The sequence below is a fragment of the Corylus avellana genome, chromosome 9 (assembly GCF_965113065.1).
Source record: "Corylus avellana chromosome 9, dhCorAvel1.hap1.2, whole genome shotgun sequence".
Classification (NCBI taxonomy): Eukaryota; Viridiplantae; Streptophyta; class Magnoliopsida; order Fagales; family Betulaceae; genus Corylus; species Corylus avellana.
In genome coordinates this window covers 9,617,130-9,637,208 of record NC_142498.1, presented here as the reverse complement: position 1 = coordinate 9,637,208, position 20,079 = coordinate 9,617,130, and the positions used below count along the sequence as shown (strand labels likewise).

At 37.2% G+C, this 20,079-nt stretch overlaps 1 protein-coding gene across 1 annotated transcript in view; it reads right to left on the bottom strand.

Annotated features, from left to right (window-relative positions):
• Positions 1-991: 991 nt before the first annotated feature.
• LOC148583677 (uncharacterized) overlaps positions 992-20,079 on the bottom strand; it is a 36,648-nt gene continuing 17,560 nt past the window's right edge. Inside the window, exons 2-6 of the mRNA XM_088510753.1 lie at positions 19,652-19,768; positions 19,053-19,567; positions 11,574-11,852; positions 11,167-11,313; positions 992-1,246 (exon numbers count right to left, since the gene is read on the bottom strand). Of these exons, the coding sequence (XP_088366879.1) occupies positions 992-1,246; positions 11,167-11,313; positions 11,574-11,852; positions 19,053-19,567; positions 19,652-19,768 (1,313 nt within the window). The remainder of the gene's footprint in view (positions 1,247-11,166; positions 11,314-11,573; positions 11,853-19,052; positions 19,568-19,651; positions 19,769-20,079) is intronic.

The following is a 20,079-nucleotide window of genomic DNA, read 5'->3' as shown; positions in this document are numbered from 1 at the left end:
AATTTGGATGACCAAGTCTTGAGTTTAACAAGAGTAACAAAAGATATCCACGCCAGATTCTTGGGTTAATCAACATGGGGAACCGGGAGTATACACCCATGCCCTAGGCCTCATGTGTTCGTTGATTTCCATAGATTTATGCTTTCTAAAAGAACAAGTTAGTATACACTAATGCTAAATCCTTTAAGAAAGAAAAGAGTTAGAGTATACAACCATGGCTAACTCGTTGCTTAGGGAGATTAATAGCTTAAGGAGTATACACCCATGCCCTTAGGTTGGCAAACATTAATTATACCGGTATAATTGGCGCATTGGTATATTGTTATCTTAATTAGTATGATTAGTGGTGGATATCAAAACCCTAATTCTTTTTAATTTTAGTTTATCTTTTATTTTATTTCTTTATTTTAATTCAATAGTGACAATTGAGTTTTATCTGTTAATTAAATAAGAAATTACTTCTAAACATAATTTACCTGGAATGATCTCGTATTTGCTTGCTATACTATCGTTTGATCTTGTGCACTTGTGAGTTAAAACGTACAAAATATTATCTATTACTTTAGGTAGTATTTAGCACAACAGCTACAAGTTCATCTACTTCCACAGGCTCTTCCTCAAGCTCTTCTGCCTCGGCTACTGGTGCCTGAGGTACCCTTGGCATGTGTGAACAACTTTGATTCCATTGTCTTATGCCAAACCGTAGGGTCTTGGTGACGGGTCCATCTACTGAGGTGCCCTTCATGCCCTTTTTCCGAAGTATGTGAGTGAGTAAATATGGAAAGGCTAACCCCCATGAGTTGGTATTCTCAGCTCCCCCTAAATGCACCCTACTTCAGAACATTTGAATCTGGCTCCAGATGATCGTAGGAATGGAACACCAAAAGGCTTTTTGAAAGGCGTAAAGTGTTTGGAGGAATAGATCTCGCCTTTGAGATTTGTGTCCCAAGGGGAATACATTGCGATGCAAAATAGAGTCCACAAGCCAGAGTCATGGTGGCATCTTGGCTCTGCTGCCAACATTGTTATACTTGTCCGCAAATTTCCCCTCACACATGTCCGCGATGATTTCTGCAACGTAGAACCTACGAGCTTGTGCCTCAAACAATGCTTCTTTTGGAGAGTGCTCATCATTGCATTTTAGAGCAGTGGCAATGTCAGCTGAAGTCACCTCAATATCCTTGCCTTGCAATTTTAAGGACTTGACACCCGGCCCGTTGCAGTCGAAAGAGAGATGCTCACAGAACTAAGTGATCAATTTCTTGAAGGCAGTGGAGGTGACAGGCTTGAACAGTCTCTTCAAACCACGTCATTTGAATTCTTCAACCACCTAGCTAGTAGATTCAAGGTGTTGGAAGTCTTCTCGAATTGCAAATGTCATCTCAAAAAGAAGCTCCCTCTACTCAAAAGTGCATTGGGAGGAGGTGGCTTGAGTTTCAGTGAACCGAGAGGACGAAGCTCAAGCTTTAGGCATTGTGCAGCTTGGCTCCAGAATTTCGTCGAACACTTGATGTGCAGTATCACAAGCTAGAATTGGAAAACCATTGCAAAAATGGCCCAACCCCCTGCAAATTTAGATAAAACCAACCACAGACGCAATTCGTGAGTGGAGAAACAGCCACAAATTGCTTTACCAACAAAAATTTGGGGAAAAGTGGGAGTGGGTAAGAATGGGTTAGAATGGAGATGGGTGATGGGGTAATGGGTTGTGAGTGATGTGTGATAGAGAGTGGCATCCAGAGGGTGAACGACGACATGGAGGTTCAGCGGTGGCAAGAAAAGGCCGGTGGAGGTGAGCTTGTAGTGTGCAGTGAGTGAAAAGGGGGCTAGGGAGAGTTCTCGGCATAGGGGAAAACATGAGAGGGGAATGGGGGAGATGTGACCTAAAAATAGGTCACGTGACTCTCTGCCCAATTGCGCTCGATCGCACTCCATTGTGCGATCGATCGCTCTCGTTTAGAGTGTGTGTGTATGTAGGTGATGCGGCGCGCGCACAGGGGTGCACGGTGGGAATGCGCTCGAGCGCACATCTAAGTGCGCTCATTCGTAGGAACAGAATGACCCTGCATGAAAAGAAAAAATCAGATCCGTAATTAAAATAGTTTATGTGCTGCTGTCCGGATGTGTGATCAATCGCACTGGCTAGTGTGCTCGAGCGCCCATTCCTGGGCACTCGAGCGCACCTTCGTAGACAGCACAGAAGTTGCGGAAACCAAAAAACGGAAAACTAAATTAAAAACAAAAATAAACTAAGGGAAAAAAAGTTCCAAACAAAATCAAACAATTCCCGGCAACGGCGCCAAAAACTTGTTGTGCCGAATACTACCTAAATTAATAGATAATAATCGGTACATTTTAACTAGCAAGTGCACAAGATCAAACGATAGTAAGTGCGGCAACTACAAGATCATTCCCACGAGGATTATTGATTTTGCTTACATCATTACCCTCAAGTTTTTTTTTAAAAATTTCCGTCCAATTTAACGGAAAAATTAAACGAAAGGTTTAAATTGCCAATTTTTGAAATTTCAGGGGGTAGATTGCCAATTTTTGAACTTTGGAGTTAAAATTGAAAATCCTCTGAAACTTCAGGGGGGTAAACTGCATTTTTCCTTAAATTAAATATCAAGATTGTCATGAAATTGATATAATGAAAAGAGATAAATATAAATGAAAGTGTTTGGGGTTTCGACATCCACCACTAATCAGACTAATTAAGATAACAATATGCCAATGCGCCAATCATACCGGTATATTTAATGTTTGTCAAAAAAATCAGACTTCAATCTCATTGTCAAATTAGGAAGCAATCCAAGTACATAATGGAGTAGGATTCGTCCATATTTGTGTTCTTATATTGTGGGATGATTTTGGCATAGCAAACGTCCGAATTAGGAAAATATTAGATTACTGTGATTTGTAGTATTTTGAGTTAGTTTTTCAATGCTGCTAGAATAAATTCAATCCAATACTTGAGAAGTTATGGTCAAAATACTAAGATATGTGCATAATCCAAATTTGAATCCAATCTAATTTTGACTCCAATTAGAGAAATTCTGATTTAATCATTTCCTTGATTTGATTAAACTTAACCATATCATATAGGTCATCTAACTTAATTAATGCTCACTTTGCATCCACAATTCATAGTGCATTTGAGCTAAATATGTTGTCATTCAAACTAATAAAAATAATATTTAAGGATAAATGCAAAATTGGTTCTTGTGGTTAGCCTAAATTACAAATCACTCCTTCTTGTATAAAAAATAATATATAGGTCCTTGTAGTTTGCCTAAATTACAAATCACTCCTTGTAGTATAAAAAATAATTCGATCGCACTGCTGCAAAACAAGACTGCTAGTACGAAAACCAGAAAACAAAAATCTAAATTAAAACAAAATTTAACAATTTAAAGGAAAATAGAAAACAAATTTAAAATTACAACAAAATAAAATTAAAACAAGGCAGAATTAACTAAGGGAAAACAAATTCTAAATAAAATCAAACAATCCTTGGCAACGGCGCCAAAAACTTGTTGTGCCAAATACCCACCTAAATTAATAGGCGAATGTTCGATATGTTTTACTCGCAAATGCACGAGATCAAAATGTGAGTATAGAGTGCAAGTACGAGATCATTCTCACGAGGATTGTTGTTTTTATTTAGAATTGATTTTCCCAAATTAAATTGCTAAATTGTCATAGATTTGCAATGTTGAAAATAGATAAAGATAATGAAAAAGTTAGGGTTTTGATATCCACCACAAATCATACTAATTAAGATAATATTAAGCCAACGTTCCAATCATATGGAATACTTAATGCTTGTCAACCTAAGAGTATGGTATCAACACCTTAAACTATTGATCTCCCTAAGCAATGAATTAGGTATTATATCTACTCTAATTCATGTCTTCCCTAACGGATTTAGCATGGTATCTACCAAGTTCTTTTACAATGAAACATAATTCTATGGAGATCGACAAACAAATGAGTCCTAGGGTGAGGTTCTTTTGTCACTTTATTAAGTCAAAGATTCAGTCATCTAAATTGACTTAATTAACAATTCCATACCATAAAATATGAGGAATTCAATCACATAGACATAATCAATTAAATTAAATCACAATGATTGAAACAACGGTGTTGTGCCAAATACTACCTAAATTAATAGATAATATTTAGTACGTTTTAACACTCAAGTACATAAGATTAAAACAATAGTATAGTGCAGCAAGTACGAGGTCGAACCCACGGAGATTGGGATTTTGTTTTAGAATTAATTAAAAATATCAAATTGTCACAGATTTGATATTAAGAAAAATAAAAAGATATAAAGATAAAGTAAAGGTAAAGGCAGGACTTTAATATCCACCACTAATTATGTTCAATTAATATAACAATATGCCAATGGTCCAATCATATTATGAATACCTAATGTTTGCCAACCTAAGGGCATGGGTGGATACTCCTTAAGCTATTGATTTCCCTAAGCAACGAGTTAGGCATGGGTGTATACTCTAATTCTTTTCTTTCCTAAAGGATTTGGCATGGTATATACTAAGTTGTTCTTTAGAAAAGCATATGTTCTATGGAAATCGACAAACACATGAGGCCTAGGGCATGGGTGTATACTCCCGGTTTCCCATGTTGACTAACCCAAGAACCGCAGTGTGGATTCTTTTGTTACTTATGTTAAACCCATGACTCGGTCATCCAAATTGATTTAACTAACTAGTCCATACCACATGCATATAATGGCTAGTCAAATACATATAAGGAATTCATGAAAACAAGAATTAATCAAGTTAAATATCACAACATGATCACCACAAAGGCACCAATATTGAAATATTAAATAAACATCATTAGGACTTCAATCTAGCCCTCCTTAAGAGTTAGTTACACATAATGAAAATAAAACTAAAAAGAAAAGAGAAAGAAAGAACCGAAAACCGCTCCTAGAAGTAGCCTCCAATCCTCTCCCCAAAGTTGTCTCTTCCAAGGATGTTCCAAGGATGTTTATTCTTAAAGTTTAGAGGTCTATTTATAGGCTTTAGAAGTCCTTGACAAACTAGTAGACCTAGGAATTTTGTAGGGTTTTAGTCCTATTACAATTAGGAGTTGGAAAAACCTAATATGGAAGGAAAGGGAGTCTATTCGTAGCTTCTTGAATTCTCCAGCGCATAGGTGCGATCGATCGCAACCCGTGTGCGATCGATCACAAGTCACCTGCGATCGATCACACTACTAGAAACTCCAACTTTTCCAAAATTCTCTCTTTGAGCCCAAATCTTCAAGATTTACATCATTTTCTTCCAAAGCCTACAAAAGTATGAAAAACACAAAAATGAATTAAAATGACCTAATTAACCAAAACCAAAGGATTAAAACACGCAAGTTAAGAGCTAAAAATATGAATATTTTAGCACTTATCACACCCCCAAACTTACATATTGCTAGTCCCTTAGCAATACAAAACAAAAAACAAAAATGAAAAACAGAGAACAAAAAGATAAATCCATCTTTTGTGGGATGTACGATTGCATTTAGCATATGCAACAAGCCTTTTAAACCCCTAGGAATTCCCTAGAAGACGAGTGAAGTCTCGTGAGGGTTTTCCAAAAATGTTACCCACAAACATCATGCACAGTTCATGTTATTCCAAAAATTTAAGCATCACTTCAAGATCATGATTTTCATTCTTTAGCAAGTTTAAAAAGATGAACTCCATCTTCACAATGAATTGGAATCTCAAAGTTCAATTACTTACAAAGGACATGCTAAAACATCACAAGTTTGAAAATAGGGTAAAGTGAACTAGCACATAAATATGAAGCTTCCAATTGTTTCTAATGTGCAATGTCTCAATATCTCAAAGTTCACTGAAATCCTTATTAGAATGAACAACAATGGCATTTTTTTTTTCCTTGTCAAGTTGTGCAATGTTTGGTTCTCTTAAGCTTTCTAATTGACCCATGTAACGAGTGTTAAGTCAATGACTCCCAAACCAGGTGGTTTTAGGGCATTAGGTGTAGAGACACCCTTAAGGACCTACTAACTCGAGTAAAAAATGCTACAAAACCAAACTAACCTTGACCTTAATCATATCCAAATTTTTCACCTTTTGACGTGAACACTCAATGCTTTGAGGCAAGAGGTCCAGTTACTTAATGAAAAGCCTATCAATGATCATTTATTTATTCCTTTTTTTTTTTTTTTTTTTTCTTTCTTTGTTTTTTTTTGTTTTTTGTTTTTTTGTTTTTTTTTTTTTTCACATATATGTATGTCAAGGTATCCATCTAATAAATCATCTAGTTTCACTTAAGACATAGAAACACACACATTAAAGTTTCATGTCATACCCCACAAATTATGTGCTAATGTGCTTGTGCAAGATCAAATCAAACATGTGAATTCTCAACGGTCCTAAGCAAATAACCAAACTGAAAAACTCAATTATTAGATCATGTGTTCAAAATTTTAAGCTCACCAATGAAATCAAATCATAATTTTTAAGATCAACCAAAATTTTAGGACAAACATGAACATGCATTTTTTTTTTTTCACAAATAAAAATAAAATAAAACTGGGACAAAGTGTGTAAAGTGTCGCCCATACCCCCAAACTTAAATTACACATTGTCCCCAATGTGTGTATAATATGGAAAGAATTTACCCGGAGATGGACGAACTGGTTGAAATAGCATGGCTCATTCCATACCGCCAAACTTGAATGGAAGCATACTTGTCCTTGCAAAATAAGAAAACACACAAACAACTAAAGATAAATAAAAAGATTAACTTAAAACACACTAATCAAAACAAAATAAAAAGATAACTATGGGATGCTGCCCAAGTGCGCTCGATCGCACGCATGGTACACTCGATCGCACTTGCGCAAGGCCGTGCATGTGTGGGTGATGTGTGCTCGATCGCACCTAAGGTGCGTTCGATCGCACTAACAGAATGTACAACAGCCAAAAATCGGTTACTGCGCTCGATCGTACTCAGGGTGCGCTCGATTGCAGTAAGATAATGCAATGCAACCACAAGTGGAGACCTGCGCTCGATCGCACGCAGGTTGCAATCGATCGCAGTAACAGAATGTAAAAACATGACAAAAGACTTGAAACACTAAAACACCAAAGTAAAATAAAACACAAAGGAAAACAAAAACAAAATATAAATAAAACAAAATAAAACAAACAACAAAATAAAAAGGATATGCTATGGGGTGCCTCCCATGAGCGCTAAGTTTAACGTTTTCAGCCAGACTGTGGCACTTTAAACTTGAAGCACCAATCTTTTCTTCTCTTGCACCAAAGGGAATGCATCTTTTCTGTTGCAAGGTGCTTCTAAATGTCTATAGATCGGGGAGGACCACTTTGAGTTTTCTCCAACAGTTTCTCATCTGGGAGGGAATCATGAACTGGATAATACTCAGGGAATTCATCTATCTTGATGTCCTCAATTTGCTCATCACATAGCTCCAACAGACTTCTCGCTTGGGTTCTTAGTAATTCGGGAATAGAAGCTGATGTTAAAGAAGTTTGACTGCTCTCTTCCTTTTTCCGATATAGCTCCTCTAGAACCTCAGTTTGCTCATCTTCTTCTTCTACTTTGTTGTTTTCAGGAGTGGAATCCAATAAGGCCTCAGCTTGCTCACGTATCATGTCAAGGTCCAGATCAAATTCATATTGAGCAAAGTGCTCTTCCATTGGATCCTCCAGACTCGGCTCACTAAACATCTTAGCTTTCTTGAAGAACTTGTCGAGATCCAAGTCAAACTCAAATTGATTGAAACGCTCATTTAATGGATCCTCAAGACTTGGCTCTTTAGAAGTCTCAGCATGCTCAAGTAGCTTGTCCAGGTCTAGGTCACCTTCAAATTCATCAAAGCACTCTCCCATAGGATCCTCAAGACTTGGCTCACAAAAACTCACCTCAACAATTTCTTCATTCCTAGGTGTGGTGCTTGTTTGCTCATGATAGTAAGTGCACTCATCCTCCATGTAGTACTCATTAGGATTGGCCACCAACTGACTTTGACACTCTTCTTCTTCTTCTTCTAATTTTTGCTTGAGGTGGGCCTCCGTCCATTCAATTGATTGCTCTCTTTCCTCCATGTAGCTAAGATGAGCTGCCGTATGTTTTGCCAAGTCAGCACATTGTTTTTCTAAGGCAGCAACTGCTTCTTCTAAGGCAGCCCTTTTTGGAGGAGGTGGTTCTTCTTGATATTGTTGAGGTGGAGAGGAATATGAATAGTCATATATGGGAGATGGTTCCTCTTCATGAGCTATTATCTTGAAAATGGATTGCCTCAGACTGGGACTAAGACATGAATATGATTGACCATAGAACTGTGGAGATGGCTTCTCTTCATGATGTTGTGGTGCTTGAATTCCAGGAGCTTGTATCATATCTTCCAGTCTATTCAGCCTTGACTCTTGCTCCTGATTTGTAGATAAATGCCAAGGACACATTTTAGTAGAACGATCAAAATCAGAACATATGACACATACCTGGAATTGGGTGGCTGGCTGATTGGAAGAGATGTTTTGAGTAGTCATGGTGTTTACAAGCATAAGGAATGCCTCCTGCATGGCTGCCAGCTGGTCTTGTAGTGGTGGATCTGATTGAGAGCAATATGAATGATTTCTAGGAAGTTGAGCTTGCCATGAAAGATTGGACTGTTGGCTCCATGTTGGGTTACAGGAATCAAAATAGTTATCGTTCCCCGGTCTAGAGAACGATGTGTTCTTATGCCCGTTAATTTTGTTAGAAATTTGTCTCATTATAAGACATTCCCTAACATGGTGATAAGGGTCATGGCAATAAGAACATGGTTCATGGGGTGTCGGAATACCGCCCCACATGTGTGAAGGTAAAAATAACAAAAGATTAAAATAAAAAGCGAAAAGAAAAACAAAATTAAAAATAAAACTTCCGAAGATGCAGATTCAACTGACCTTGCATAAGACAAAAGAGAAAAAATTAGATCTACAATTATCGCAGTACTGTGCTGCTCTCTGGATGTGCGATCGATCTCACAGTGAGGTGCGCTCGATCGCCCTGGTTGGGCGATCGATCACACCTCCAAAGGCACATAAACTACGGAAAAGACTATAAAAACAGAAAAATTTAAAACAAAAATAAACTAAGGAAAATAATTCCAAACAAAATCAAACAATCCCTAACAACGGCCCCAAAAACTTGTTGTGCAAAATACTACCTAAATTAATAGATAATATTTAGTACGTTTTAACTCGCAAGTGCACAAGATCAAAACAATAGTATAGTGCAGCAAGTACGAGGTCGAACCCACAGAGATTGTCATTTTGTTTTAGAATTAATTAAAAATATCAAATTGTCACAGATTTGATATTAAGAAAAATAAAAAGATATAAAGATAAAGTAAAGGTAAAGGTAGGGCTTTGATATCCACCACTAATTATACTCAATTAATATAACAATATGCCAATGATCCAATCATATTATGAATACCTAATGTTTGCCAACCTAAGGGCATGTGTGTATACTCCTTAAGCTATTGATTTCCCTAAGCAACGAGTTAGGTATAGGTGTATACGCTAACTCTTTTCTTTCCTAAAGGATTTAGCATGGTATATACTAAGTTGTTCTTTAGAAAAGCATATGTTCTATGGAAATCGACAAACACATGAGGCTTAGGGCATGGGTGTATACTCCCGGTTACCCATGTTGATTAAGCCAAGAACTGCAGTGTGGATTCTTTTGTTACTTATGTTAAACCCAGGACTCGGTCATCCAAATTGATTTAACTAACTAGTCCATACCACATGCATATAATGGCCAGTCACATACAAATGAGGAATTCATGAAAACAGGAATTAATCAAGTTAAATATCACAACATGATCATCACAAAGGCGCCAATATTGAAATATTAAATAAACATAATTAGGACTTCAATCTAGCTCTCCTTAAGAGTTAGTTACACATAATGAAACTAAAACTAAAAAGAAAAGGGAAAGAAAGAACCGAAAACCGCTATTAGAAGTAGCCTCCAATCCTCTCCCCAAAGTTGTCTCTTCCAAGGATGTTCCAAGGATGTTTATTCTTGAAGTTTAGAGGTCTATTTATAGGCTTTAGAAGTCCTTCACAAACTAGTAAACTTAGGAATTTCATAGGGTTTTAATCCTATTACAATTGGGAGTTGGAAAACCCTAAAATGGATGGAAAGGAAGCCTGTCCGTAGCTTCTTGAATTCTCCAGGGCATAGGTGTGATCGATCGCAACCCGTGTGCGATCGATCACAAGTCACCTGCGATCGATCACACTACCAGAAACTCAACTTTTCCAAAATTCTCTTTTTGAGCCCAAATCTTCCAGATTTACTTCATTTTCTTCCAAAAGCCTACAAAAGTATGAAAAACAAAAAAAGGAATTAAAATGACCTAATTAACCAAAACCAAAGGATTAAAACATGCAAGTTAAGGGCTAAAAATATGAATATTTTAGCACTTATCAAACGTCACTAATATTAAATTAAAAAGACATGATTAGGGCTTCAATCTAGCCCTAACAATAAGTTTAGTTGCCCATAATGAAACTAAAACTAAAATAAAAGGGAAAGAAGAAACCAGGGCTCACTTCTTTAAGTTGCCTCCAAATTCTCCTATCTAGAATTGTCTATTTTCTAAGAGGCCTAGAGGTCTATTTAGAGGCTTTTGAAAGACCTAGAAACCCTAGAATAAAATTGGAGAACAAAGCCCTAGTCCAATTAGGGTTTGGAAAACCTAATAAAATCGGAGAACAAAACCCTACTCCAATTAGGGTTTGGAAAACCTAATTTTAAGTGGAAAAGTTCCGCATCTGGGTCGCCCGAATGCGCTCGATCACCGTGCCTTACGCTCGATTGTTCCTCTGTTGCACTAGAGCACATCAGGTATGGTGCGCTCAATCCGAACTGCAACTTTTCCCAAATTTAGTCCTTTATGCTCAAAACTTCTAGAAATGCTTCATTTTCCTTCAACCACCTAAAAACAAACAAAAACACAAAAAAGAAGTAAAACAACATAAAATAGCACAACTAAAAGATTAACACACATAAATTAAGGGGTTAAAATATGTATATTTTAGCACTTATCATGCGCTTTTCAATTTTTGCTCCCTTGGCTAAGTACCGCTCCAATGCCAATCTTCGATGCGTCACAATGCAACTTGAAAGGTAGGTCAAAATCTGGGTGAACTAGTAATGGAGCTGTGGTTAATTTGCTCTTGATCAACTCGAAGGCGGTAGTTGCTGCTTCACTCCATGAGAATTTTCCCGCCTTCATACACTCCGTAATCGGCACCATGATAGTGCTAAAATTATGAATAAAGCGCCGATAAAAAGATACTAAGCCATGAAAACTTTGTACCTTGTGTAGCGTAGTGGGAAGAGGCCAATCTCAAACTGCCACTATCTTGGACTCATCCACTACTAATCCATCTTTGGACACCACATATTCACGGAAAAGAGCTAAATTAGTTATGAAGGAACACTTGGCAGGTGCCGCATAAAATTCTCCTAACGCAACATGTGTAGTACCTCCCGTACGTGTTGAATGTGCGATTCCTGGTTGGGACTATAGATAAGTATATCGTCGAAATAGATGACTACAAACTTCCCGATGAATGGCCGAAATGCTTGACTCATAACTCGCATTAAAGTGCTAGGCGCATTAGACAGCCCAAATAGTATCACCAGCCACTCGTAATGCCCCTCTCGCGTTTTGAAAGTGGTCTTCCATTCATCACCAATCTGCACCCGAATCTGGTGGTACCCACTCTTCAACTCCAGCTTTGTGAAAACCCTTGCCCCACTAAACTGATCCAATAAATCATCCAACCTACGTATAGGAAATCTATACCTCATTGCGATCTTGTGGATGGCTCGGTTGTTGTTGTGCAAATATCTACCTAAATTAATAGGCAAATAATTATACGTTTAACTCACAAGTGCACAAGATTAATATAGTAGTATAGGGTGCAAGTACGAGATCATTCCCACAAGGATTGCTAAATTTTGCTTAAAATAAATTCCGTAAGTAAAACAAAACAAAGATTGATTTTGAGTTGATAATACTAAAAGGTAGGGCATTGATATCCTCCACTAATCATATTTTAATAATATAACAATATGCCAGTGATCCAATCATATTATGAATACTTAATGTTTGCCAGCCGAAGGGTATGAGTGTCTACTCCTTAAGCTACTGATTTCCTTAAGCAGTGAATTAGGCATGGGTGTCTACTCTAATTCTTTTCTTTCTTAAAGGATTTAGTATGGGTGTCTACTAAGTTGTTCTTTAAGAAATCATAAATCTATGAAAATCGGCAAACACATGAGGCCTAAGGCATGAGTGTCTACTCCCAGTTCCCTATGTTGATTAACCCAAGAACCAGGTGTGGATTTCTTTTGTTACTCTTATTAAACCTAGGACTTGATCATCCAAATTGATTTAATTAACTAATTCATACCACATGCATATGTTGATCAGACTAACACATATGAGGAATTCAAGAAAACATGAATTAATCAAGTTAGGCAACATAATATGATTATCATAAAGGCGCAAATATTGAAATATTAAATAAATATAATTAGGGCTTCAATCTAGCCCTACTAAGTAAGTTAGTTACACATGAGTTTGATGTTAAACATCTTCATAAAATAAAATAGAAAGAAAAAGGATAAACCCGAAACTTGAACTTGAAGAGCTCCAATTCTTCTCCTTGGAAATTTTGTGTTTATTCTAAAGGTTTAAGGGTCTATTTATAGCCTTAGGAACACTCTAAAAACCCTAAAAATCGTAGGGTTTGAGCCATAGTTCACACAAGGCTTCAAAACCCTAAAAGAAAACACTTTCTAGAATAGGGCTGGGGCTGACTTGCTCTTCATGCACGGGTGTGCTCGATCGCATCCCATGTGCGCTCGATAGCAGGACTGTGATCAACCTCTGGTGTTGGGTGCTCGATCACAGGTGCGATTGAGGCTGCTGCTTGTGCGCACGGGCGCACGCCGTGTGCTCATCTGGCCATTCCGCTTGTAGTGCACTCGATCGTAGGTCCCCTGCGATTGATCGCACTGCTAGAGCCTCCAGCTTTTCCCAAATTTGCTCTTTAAGCCCGATACTTCCAGAATTGCTTCATTTCTTCCAAAAGCCTGCAAAAACATAGAAAACACATAAAAGAACTAAAATGACATAAACTAACAAAACTAAGGAATTAACAAATATAAGTTAAGGGCTAAAATATGAATATTTTGGCACTTAACAAACCCCCAAACTTACATATTACTAGTCCCTTAGCAATACGAAACTAAAAACTAAATGAAAAAACATAAAACTAAATGATAAATCCATCTTTCGTGGGATGTACGATTGCATTTAGCATATGCAACAAGCCTTTTAAACCCCTAGGAATTCCTTAGAGGACGAGTGAAGTCTCTTGAGGGTTTTCCAAGAATGTTACCCACAAACATCATGCACAAGTTCATGTTATCCAAAATTAAGGTATCACTAAAAATCATGGTTTTCATTCATTGACAAGTTTAAAAAGACAAATTCCATCTTCACAATGAATTGGAATTCTAAAGTTTAATCACTTACAAAAGACATGCTACGGCATGACAAGTTCGAAATAGTGTAAAGGGAACTAGCATATAAATATGAAGCTTCCAATTATTTTCAATGTGCAATGTCTCAATATCTCAAAGTTCACTGAAATTCCTATTAGAATGAACAACAATGGCATATTTTTCTTTTCTTTTTTTTTTTTTCCTTTTTTTTTTTTTTTCTTTTTCTTCTTCTTCAGGTTGTGCAATGTTTGGTTCCCTTAAGCTTTCTAATTGACCCATGTAGCGAGTGTTGAGTCAATGATTCCCAAACCAAACAGTTTATAGGCATTAGGTATAAAACACTCCTAAGGACTTACTAACTCGAGTCAAAAAGGCTACGAAACTAAACTAACCATGACGTTAACCAAATCAAAATTCTTCACATTTTGACGTGAAACTCAATGCTTTGAGGCAAGAGTCAGATTAGGAAAAACATCAAAATGGATGGGACCATTAAACAGAGAAGATTGTATCATACCAAGAATGCTATGCTGGAAATTAACTAATCGAACAGCATGAAGGCATAACAAAACAGAGGCATTAATACCCAATCTAGTTAATGGTTTAATAGCAACTTGGATAGAACCAATATGCAAAAATTTAAAACCTTTAGTGAGGGAATCATTAAGGAATTTTTTATTGAACAATTGGTACCTTTCATTATTATTGGCAATGGCAAATGTTTGTTCGATGGTTTTAACGAAGTAATATATATATATATATATATATATATATATATATATATATATATATATATATTTTATTGTTATTTTTACATATATTTATATATATGCCAAAGTATGCATCTAATAAATCATCTAGTTTTACCCAAGACATAGAAACACACAGATCAGACTTTCATGTCATACCTCGTAAATTATGTGCAAATGTACTTGTGTAAGATTAGATCAAACATGTGAATTCTCAACTACCTAAAGGAAGTAACCAAACTGAAAAATTTTATCATCAGATGATGTGTTCAAAATTTTAAGCTCACCAATGAAATTAAATCACAATTTTTAAGATCAACCAAAATTTTAAAACAACATGAACATGCATATATATATATATATATATAAACAATCAAAAATAAAAACAAAATGAAACTAGGACAAAGTGTGTGTCAAGTGTTCCCACACCCCCAAACTTAATTTACACATTGTCCCCAATGTATCTATAACATGGAAAGAATTTACCCGGGATATGGATGAAACTGTCTGGAATAGCATAGCTCATAGCAAACCCCCAAACTTGAACTGAAGCACACTTGTCCCTGCAAAACAAAACACTCAAACAAATAAAAAGGAAACAAAAAGAACTGAAGATAAACATAAAAATAAACGAAAAACAAATAGAAAAATAACAGGATAAACTATGGGGTGCCTCCCATGAGCGCTAAGTTTAACGTCTTCAACCAGACTGTGGTTCTGCTTCAGTATTATTGTTCTACATATTGAACAGATTGGAGTGCCAGATCTTGTGGTGCCAAATCTTCAATTCTTGGTGCAATGTTCATTTCAATATATGGCTTCACTCTGTGTCCATTCACCTTGAATGACTAGTTTTTCTTTGGGCTATGAACCTTCAAAGCTCCACGGGGGAACACTTGGGTGACTATACAGGGACCAAACCATCTTGACTTAAGCTTACCAGGGAAAAGTCTCAATCTTGAATTATATACCAACATCTTCTGCCCCACATAAAACTCCTTCCTGACCACTTGCTTGTCATGGTTTGCCTTGGTTCTTTCCTTGTAGAGCTTGGCGTTTTCATAAGCATCACGCCTCAATTCCACTAATTCATTTAGTTATAGTTTCCTTTTGTCACCAGCTTGTTTCATGTCAAAGTTGAACTTCTTAATGGCCTAATATGCTCGGTGCTCCAACTCCACTGGTAGATGACATGCTTTCCCAAAGACCAACCGATATGGGGACATACCGATAGGCGTCTTGTATGCAGTCCTATATGCCCATAGTGCATCATTTTAGCGCAGAGACCAATCCTTCATGCTAGGATTCACTGTCCTTTCTAGGATGCTTTTGATCTCTCTGTTGCTTATCTCCACTTGACCACTCGTTTGAGGATGGTATGGAGTGCCAACCTTATGTGTGATCCCATACTTCTTTATCAAAGAAGCAAAGAAATAATTGTTGAAGTGGCTACCTCCATCACTAATTATTGCCCTTGGCATCCCAAACCTAGCAAAGATGCTATCCTGCAAAAACTTCACAACCACTTTGTGATCATTAGTTTTTGAGGGGACAACCTCGACCCATTTAGACACATAATCCACACCCACAAGAATATATAAATAACCACATAAGTTAGGAAATGGACCAATGAAGTCAATACCCCATACATCGAAGAGCTCTACCACTTGAATATTTTGCAATGGCATCTGATTTCTGGATGAGATGTTACCTGTCTTCTGGCATCTATCACAAGAGTTGCAAAACAAAAAGGCATTCTTAAATACATTAGGCCAATAGAAACCAGATTGTAATACCATAAGAACTGTTCTCTTGGCCCCAAAGTGTTCTCCACAAGCAAACTGATGGCAATGCTACAATATGCTCAAGTGCTCCTCCTCTGAGACACACCTTTTAACGATTTGATCAGGGCAGAATTTGAACAAATAAGGGTAATCCCAATGGTAATGTCTAGATGTAGACATCAACCTCTTCCTTTAATGACTAGACATACTTGGAGGAAAAACCTTGGCAGTTATATAATTAATAGTATCTGCATACCATGGAAGTTAGACCTCAACTACAAACAACTGCTCATTTGGAAAAGTCTCATTCAATGGAAGCTCATCTCCTTCTTCTTCATGAAGTAGCCTGGATAGGTGATCTACCACCACATTCTCACTGCCCTTCTTATCTCTAATCTCAAGGTCAAACTCTTGCAGTAATAATTGTTGTTCCAAATATTACTTAAATTAATAGATAATATTTAGTACGTTTTAACTCGCAAGTGCACAAGATCAAAACAATAGTATAGTGCATCAAGTACGAGATTGATCCCCCGAGGATTGTGATTTTTTTTTTTGAATTAATTAAAATATCAAATTGTCACAGATTTGATATTAAGAAAAATAAAAAGATATAAAGATAAAGTAAAGGTAAAGGCAGGGCTTTGATATCCACCACTAATTATATTAAGCTAATATATCAATATGCCAATGTTTTGATCAAGTTATGTCTATCTAATGTTTGTCAACCTAAGGGCATGGGTGTATACTCCTTAAACTATAGATTTCCCTAAACAACGAGTTTGGCGTGGGTGTATACTCTAACTCTCTTCTTTCCTAAAGGATTTAGCTTGGTATATACTAAGTTGTTCTTTAGAAAAGCATATGTTCTATGGAAATCGACAAACACATGAGGCCTAGGGTATGGGTGTATACTCCTGGTTCCCCATGTTGATTCACCCAAGAATCCAGTGTGGATATCTTTTGTTACTTATGTTAAACCCAAGACTCGGTCATCCAAATTGATTTAACTAACTAGTCCATATCACATGCACATGTTGATCAGGCACACACATATAAGAAATTCATGAAACTAGGTATTAATCAAGTTAGATATCATAACAAGATCATCACAAAGGCGCCAATATTGAATATTAACAAAACATAACTAGGGCTTCAATCTAACGCTACTAATTAAATTAGTTACACATAAAGTTGATGTTAAACATCTTCATTGAATAAAAGAAAAGAAATGAAAAGAATAAACCCGAAACTCGAACTTGAAGAGTTCCTATTCTTCTCCTTACAAAAGCATACCGATTCTAGAGGCTTAAGGAACTATTTATAGGCTTTAGATGTCCTTGACAAACTAGTAAACCTAGGAATTTCGTAGGGTTTCAAAACCTATTACAATTGGGAGTTGGAAAACCCTAATATGGAAAGAAAGACACTCTGGCCGCCACTTGATATGTCTCCTACGCACGGGTGCGATCGATCGCAACTCGTGTGCGCTCGATCGCAAGTCTGCGATCGAGCCTCTTTTGTTTTGCGCTTGCACGCTGATTGCCTACTTTGTGCTATGTCTTCTCTGGTATTGCGCTCGATCGCAGGGAACCTGTGATCGATCGCAGTGTCAAGGGCTCCCATTTTTTCCATCTTCTCTCTTTGAGCCCAAGTCTTCCAGACTTTCTTCATTTTCTTCCAAAAGCCTACAAAAGTGTGGAAAACACAAAAATGAATTAAAATGACCTAATTAACTAAAACCAAAGGATTAATACATGTAAGTTAAGGGCTTAAAATATGAATATTTTAGCACTTAACAATAATACCCATCTGATCAATCTAGGCTTTGCATCTTTCTTAGCAAACAACTTTCTCAAAGTAGCATGATCAGTGAATACAATAACCTTAGAACCAATCAGGTATGATCTAAACTTTTCCAAAGCAAATTTGACAGCTAATAATTCTTTCTCAGTAGTAGAATAATTTAGCTGAGCATCATTCCATGTTCTAGAAGCATAATAAATAGCATAAGGTACCTTATTGATTCTTTGACCTAAGACAGCTCCCAAGGCAAAGTCACTGGCATCACACATGAGCTCAAATGGTAGATTCCAATCAAGTGCCATCATTATTGGTGCAGATGTGAGCAGCTTTTTTAGTGTGTTGAATGCAGTCATGCATTCTTCTGTCCATTCAAACTTGGCATCCTTGGCTAGTAATGCACAGAGGTGTCTAGAGATCTTGGAGAAATCCTTAATGAACAATCTATAGAACTCGGCATGTCCAAGAATACTTCTCACCCCCTTTACTGTCATAGGAGGAGGAAGTTTGGAGATGATGTTAATCTTTGCCTTATCTACCTCAATGCCCTTGCTGGAAATAGAATGACCCAACACAATGCCTTGTTGAACCATGAAGTGGCATTTTTCCCAATTGAGCACTAAGTTGCATTTTTCACATCTCTTGAGGACACTCTTCAAATGATCGAGGCATTCATCAAAATTAGAACCAAAAACACTAAAATCATCCATAAATACCTCAATGAATTTCTCCACCATATCTTAGAAAATGCTTATCATGCATCTTTGAAATGTGGCTGGTGCATTACATAATCCAAATGGCATCCTTCTGTAGGCGAATGTGCGAAAAGAACATGTGAAGGTGGTCTTCTCTTGGTCCTCTGGTGCTATTGCAATCTGGTTGTAGCCACTATACCCATCCAAGAAGTAGTAGAATCTTTGGCCAGCTAATCTCTCTAGCATTTGATCAATGAAGGGTAGGGGGAAATGGTCTTTTCTTGTCACCTTGTTCAGCTTTCTATAGTCAATGCATACCCTCCAACTAGTGGTTATTCTTGTAGGTATCAGCTCATCATCTTCATTCTTCACCACTGTGATCCCACTCTTCTTTGGAACTACTTGAACTGGACTTACCCATTTACTATCTGAGATGGGGTAGACAATGCCAACATCCAACAATTTCAATACCTCTGCCTTGACTACCTGCTTCATGTGTGGGTTGAGTCTTCTTTGTGCATCCCTAGTTGGCTTTGCTTCATCTTTAAGGAGGATTTGATGCATGCACTCGGCTAGACTTATTCCCTTGATGTCATCAATGGTCCATCCCAAAGTAGTTCTATGCTCTCTAAGAACTCTCAACAACTTCTCTTCTTCCCCAAAACTCAGATTTGTAGCAACTATGATTGGTAGTGTAAGGTCTTTCCTAAGTAGGCATATGACAAGAGTAGTATTAGTAGGCACAAGAGTCTCAAAGGGAGGGGTGTTCTTACCTGGATGCTTTGAAGAGGCCTTAAGAAGGTGTACAGCTTCAATGATGTCATCAGTAACATCCTTATATTTTGGCTCAATGTCTAGCCTTGTGAAACTATGGGTGAGGGTGGCCTCCAACGAGTCAATGTGATGGGCCTGAAAAATTTTCTCAACAATGCCTTGGACCACACGGACATTAAAGCATTGTAAATCATCTTAAGGTAATTTTAATGCATCAAATATTTTGAACTCTATCTTCTCACCATTCACCATCATACTCACAATACCCTTCTTCACACATATTTTAGTATCAGTAGTTCTCATAAAGGGTCTTCCTAAGATGATAGGCAATGGCAATGGCATAGGTGATTCTTCCATATCTAATACAATGAAATCAGTAGGTAAAATAAATTCACCTACCTTTACCAAGACATCCTGAAGTATACCTCTTGGTCTTTTGATGCTTCTGTCTGCCAGTTGCACAGTGATCGATGTTGGTTGAAGCTTCCTCAAACCCAGCTTCTCATACACAGTGTAGGGCAGCAAGTTAACCCCTGCTCCTAGATCCAGTAGTGCCTTTCCAAAAAGATGGTCTTCTATCCTGCAAGGAATGGTAAAACTACCTGGATCTTTTAGCTTTGGTGGTAGTTTTCTTAATAGCACCGCACTTACCTCCTCTGTTAAAGCCACT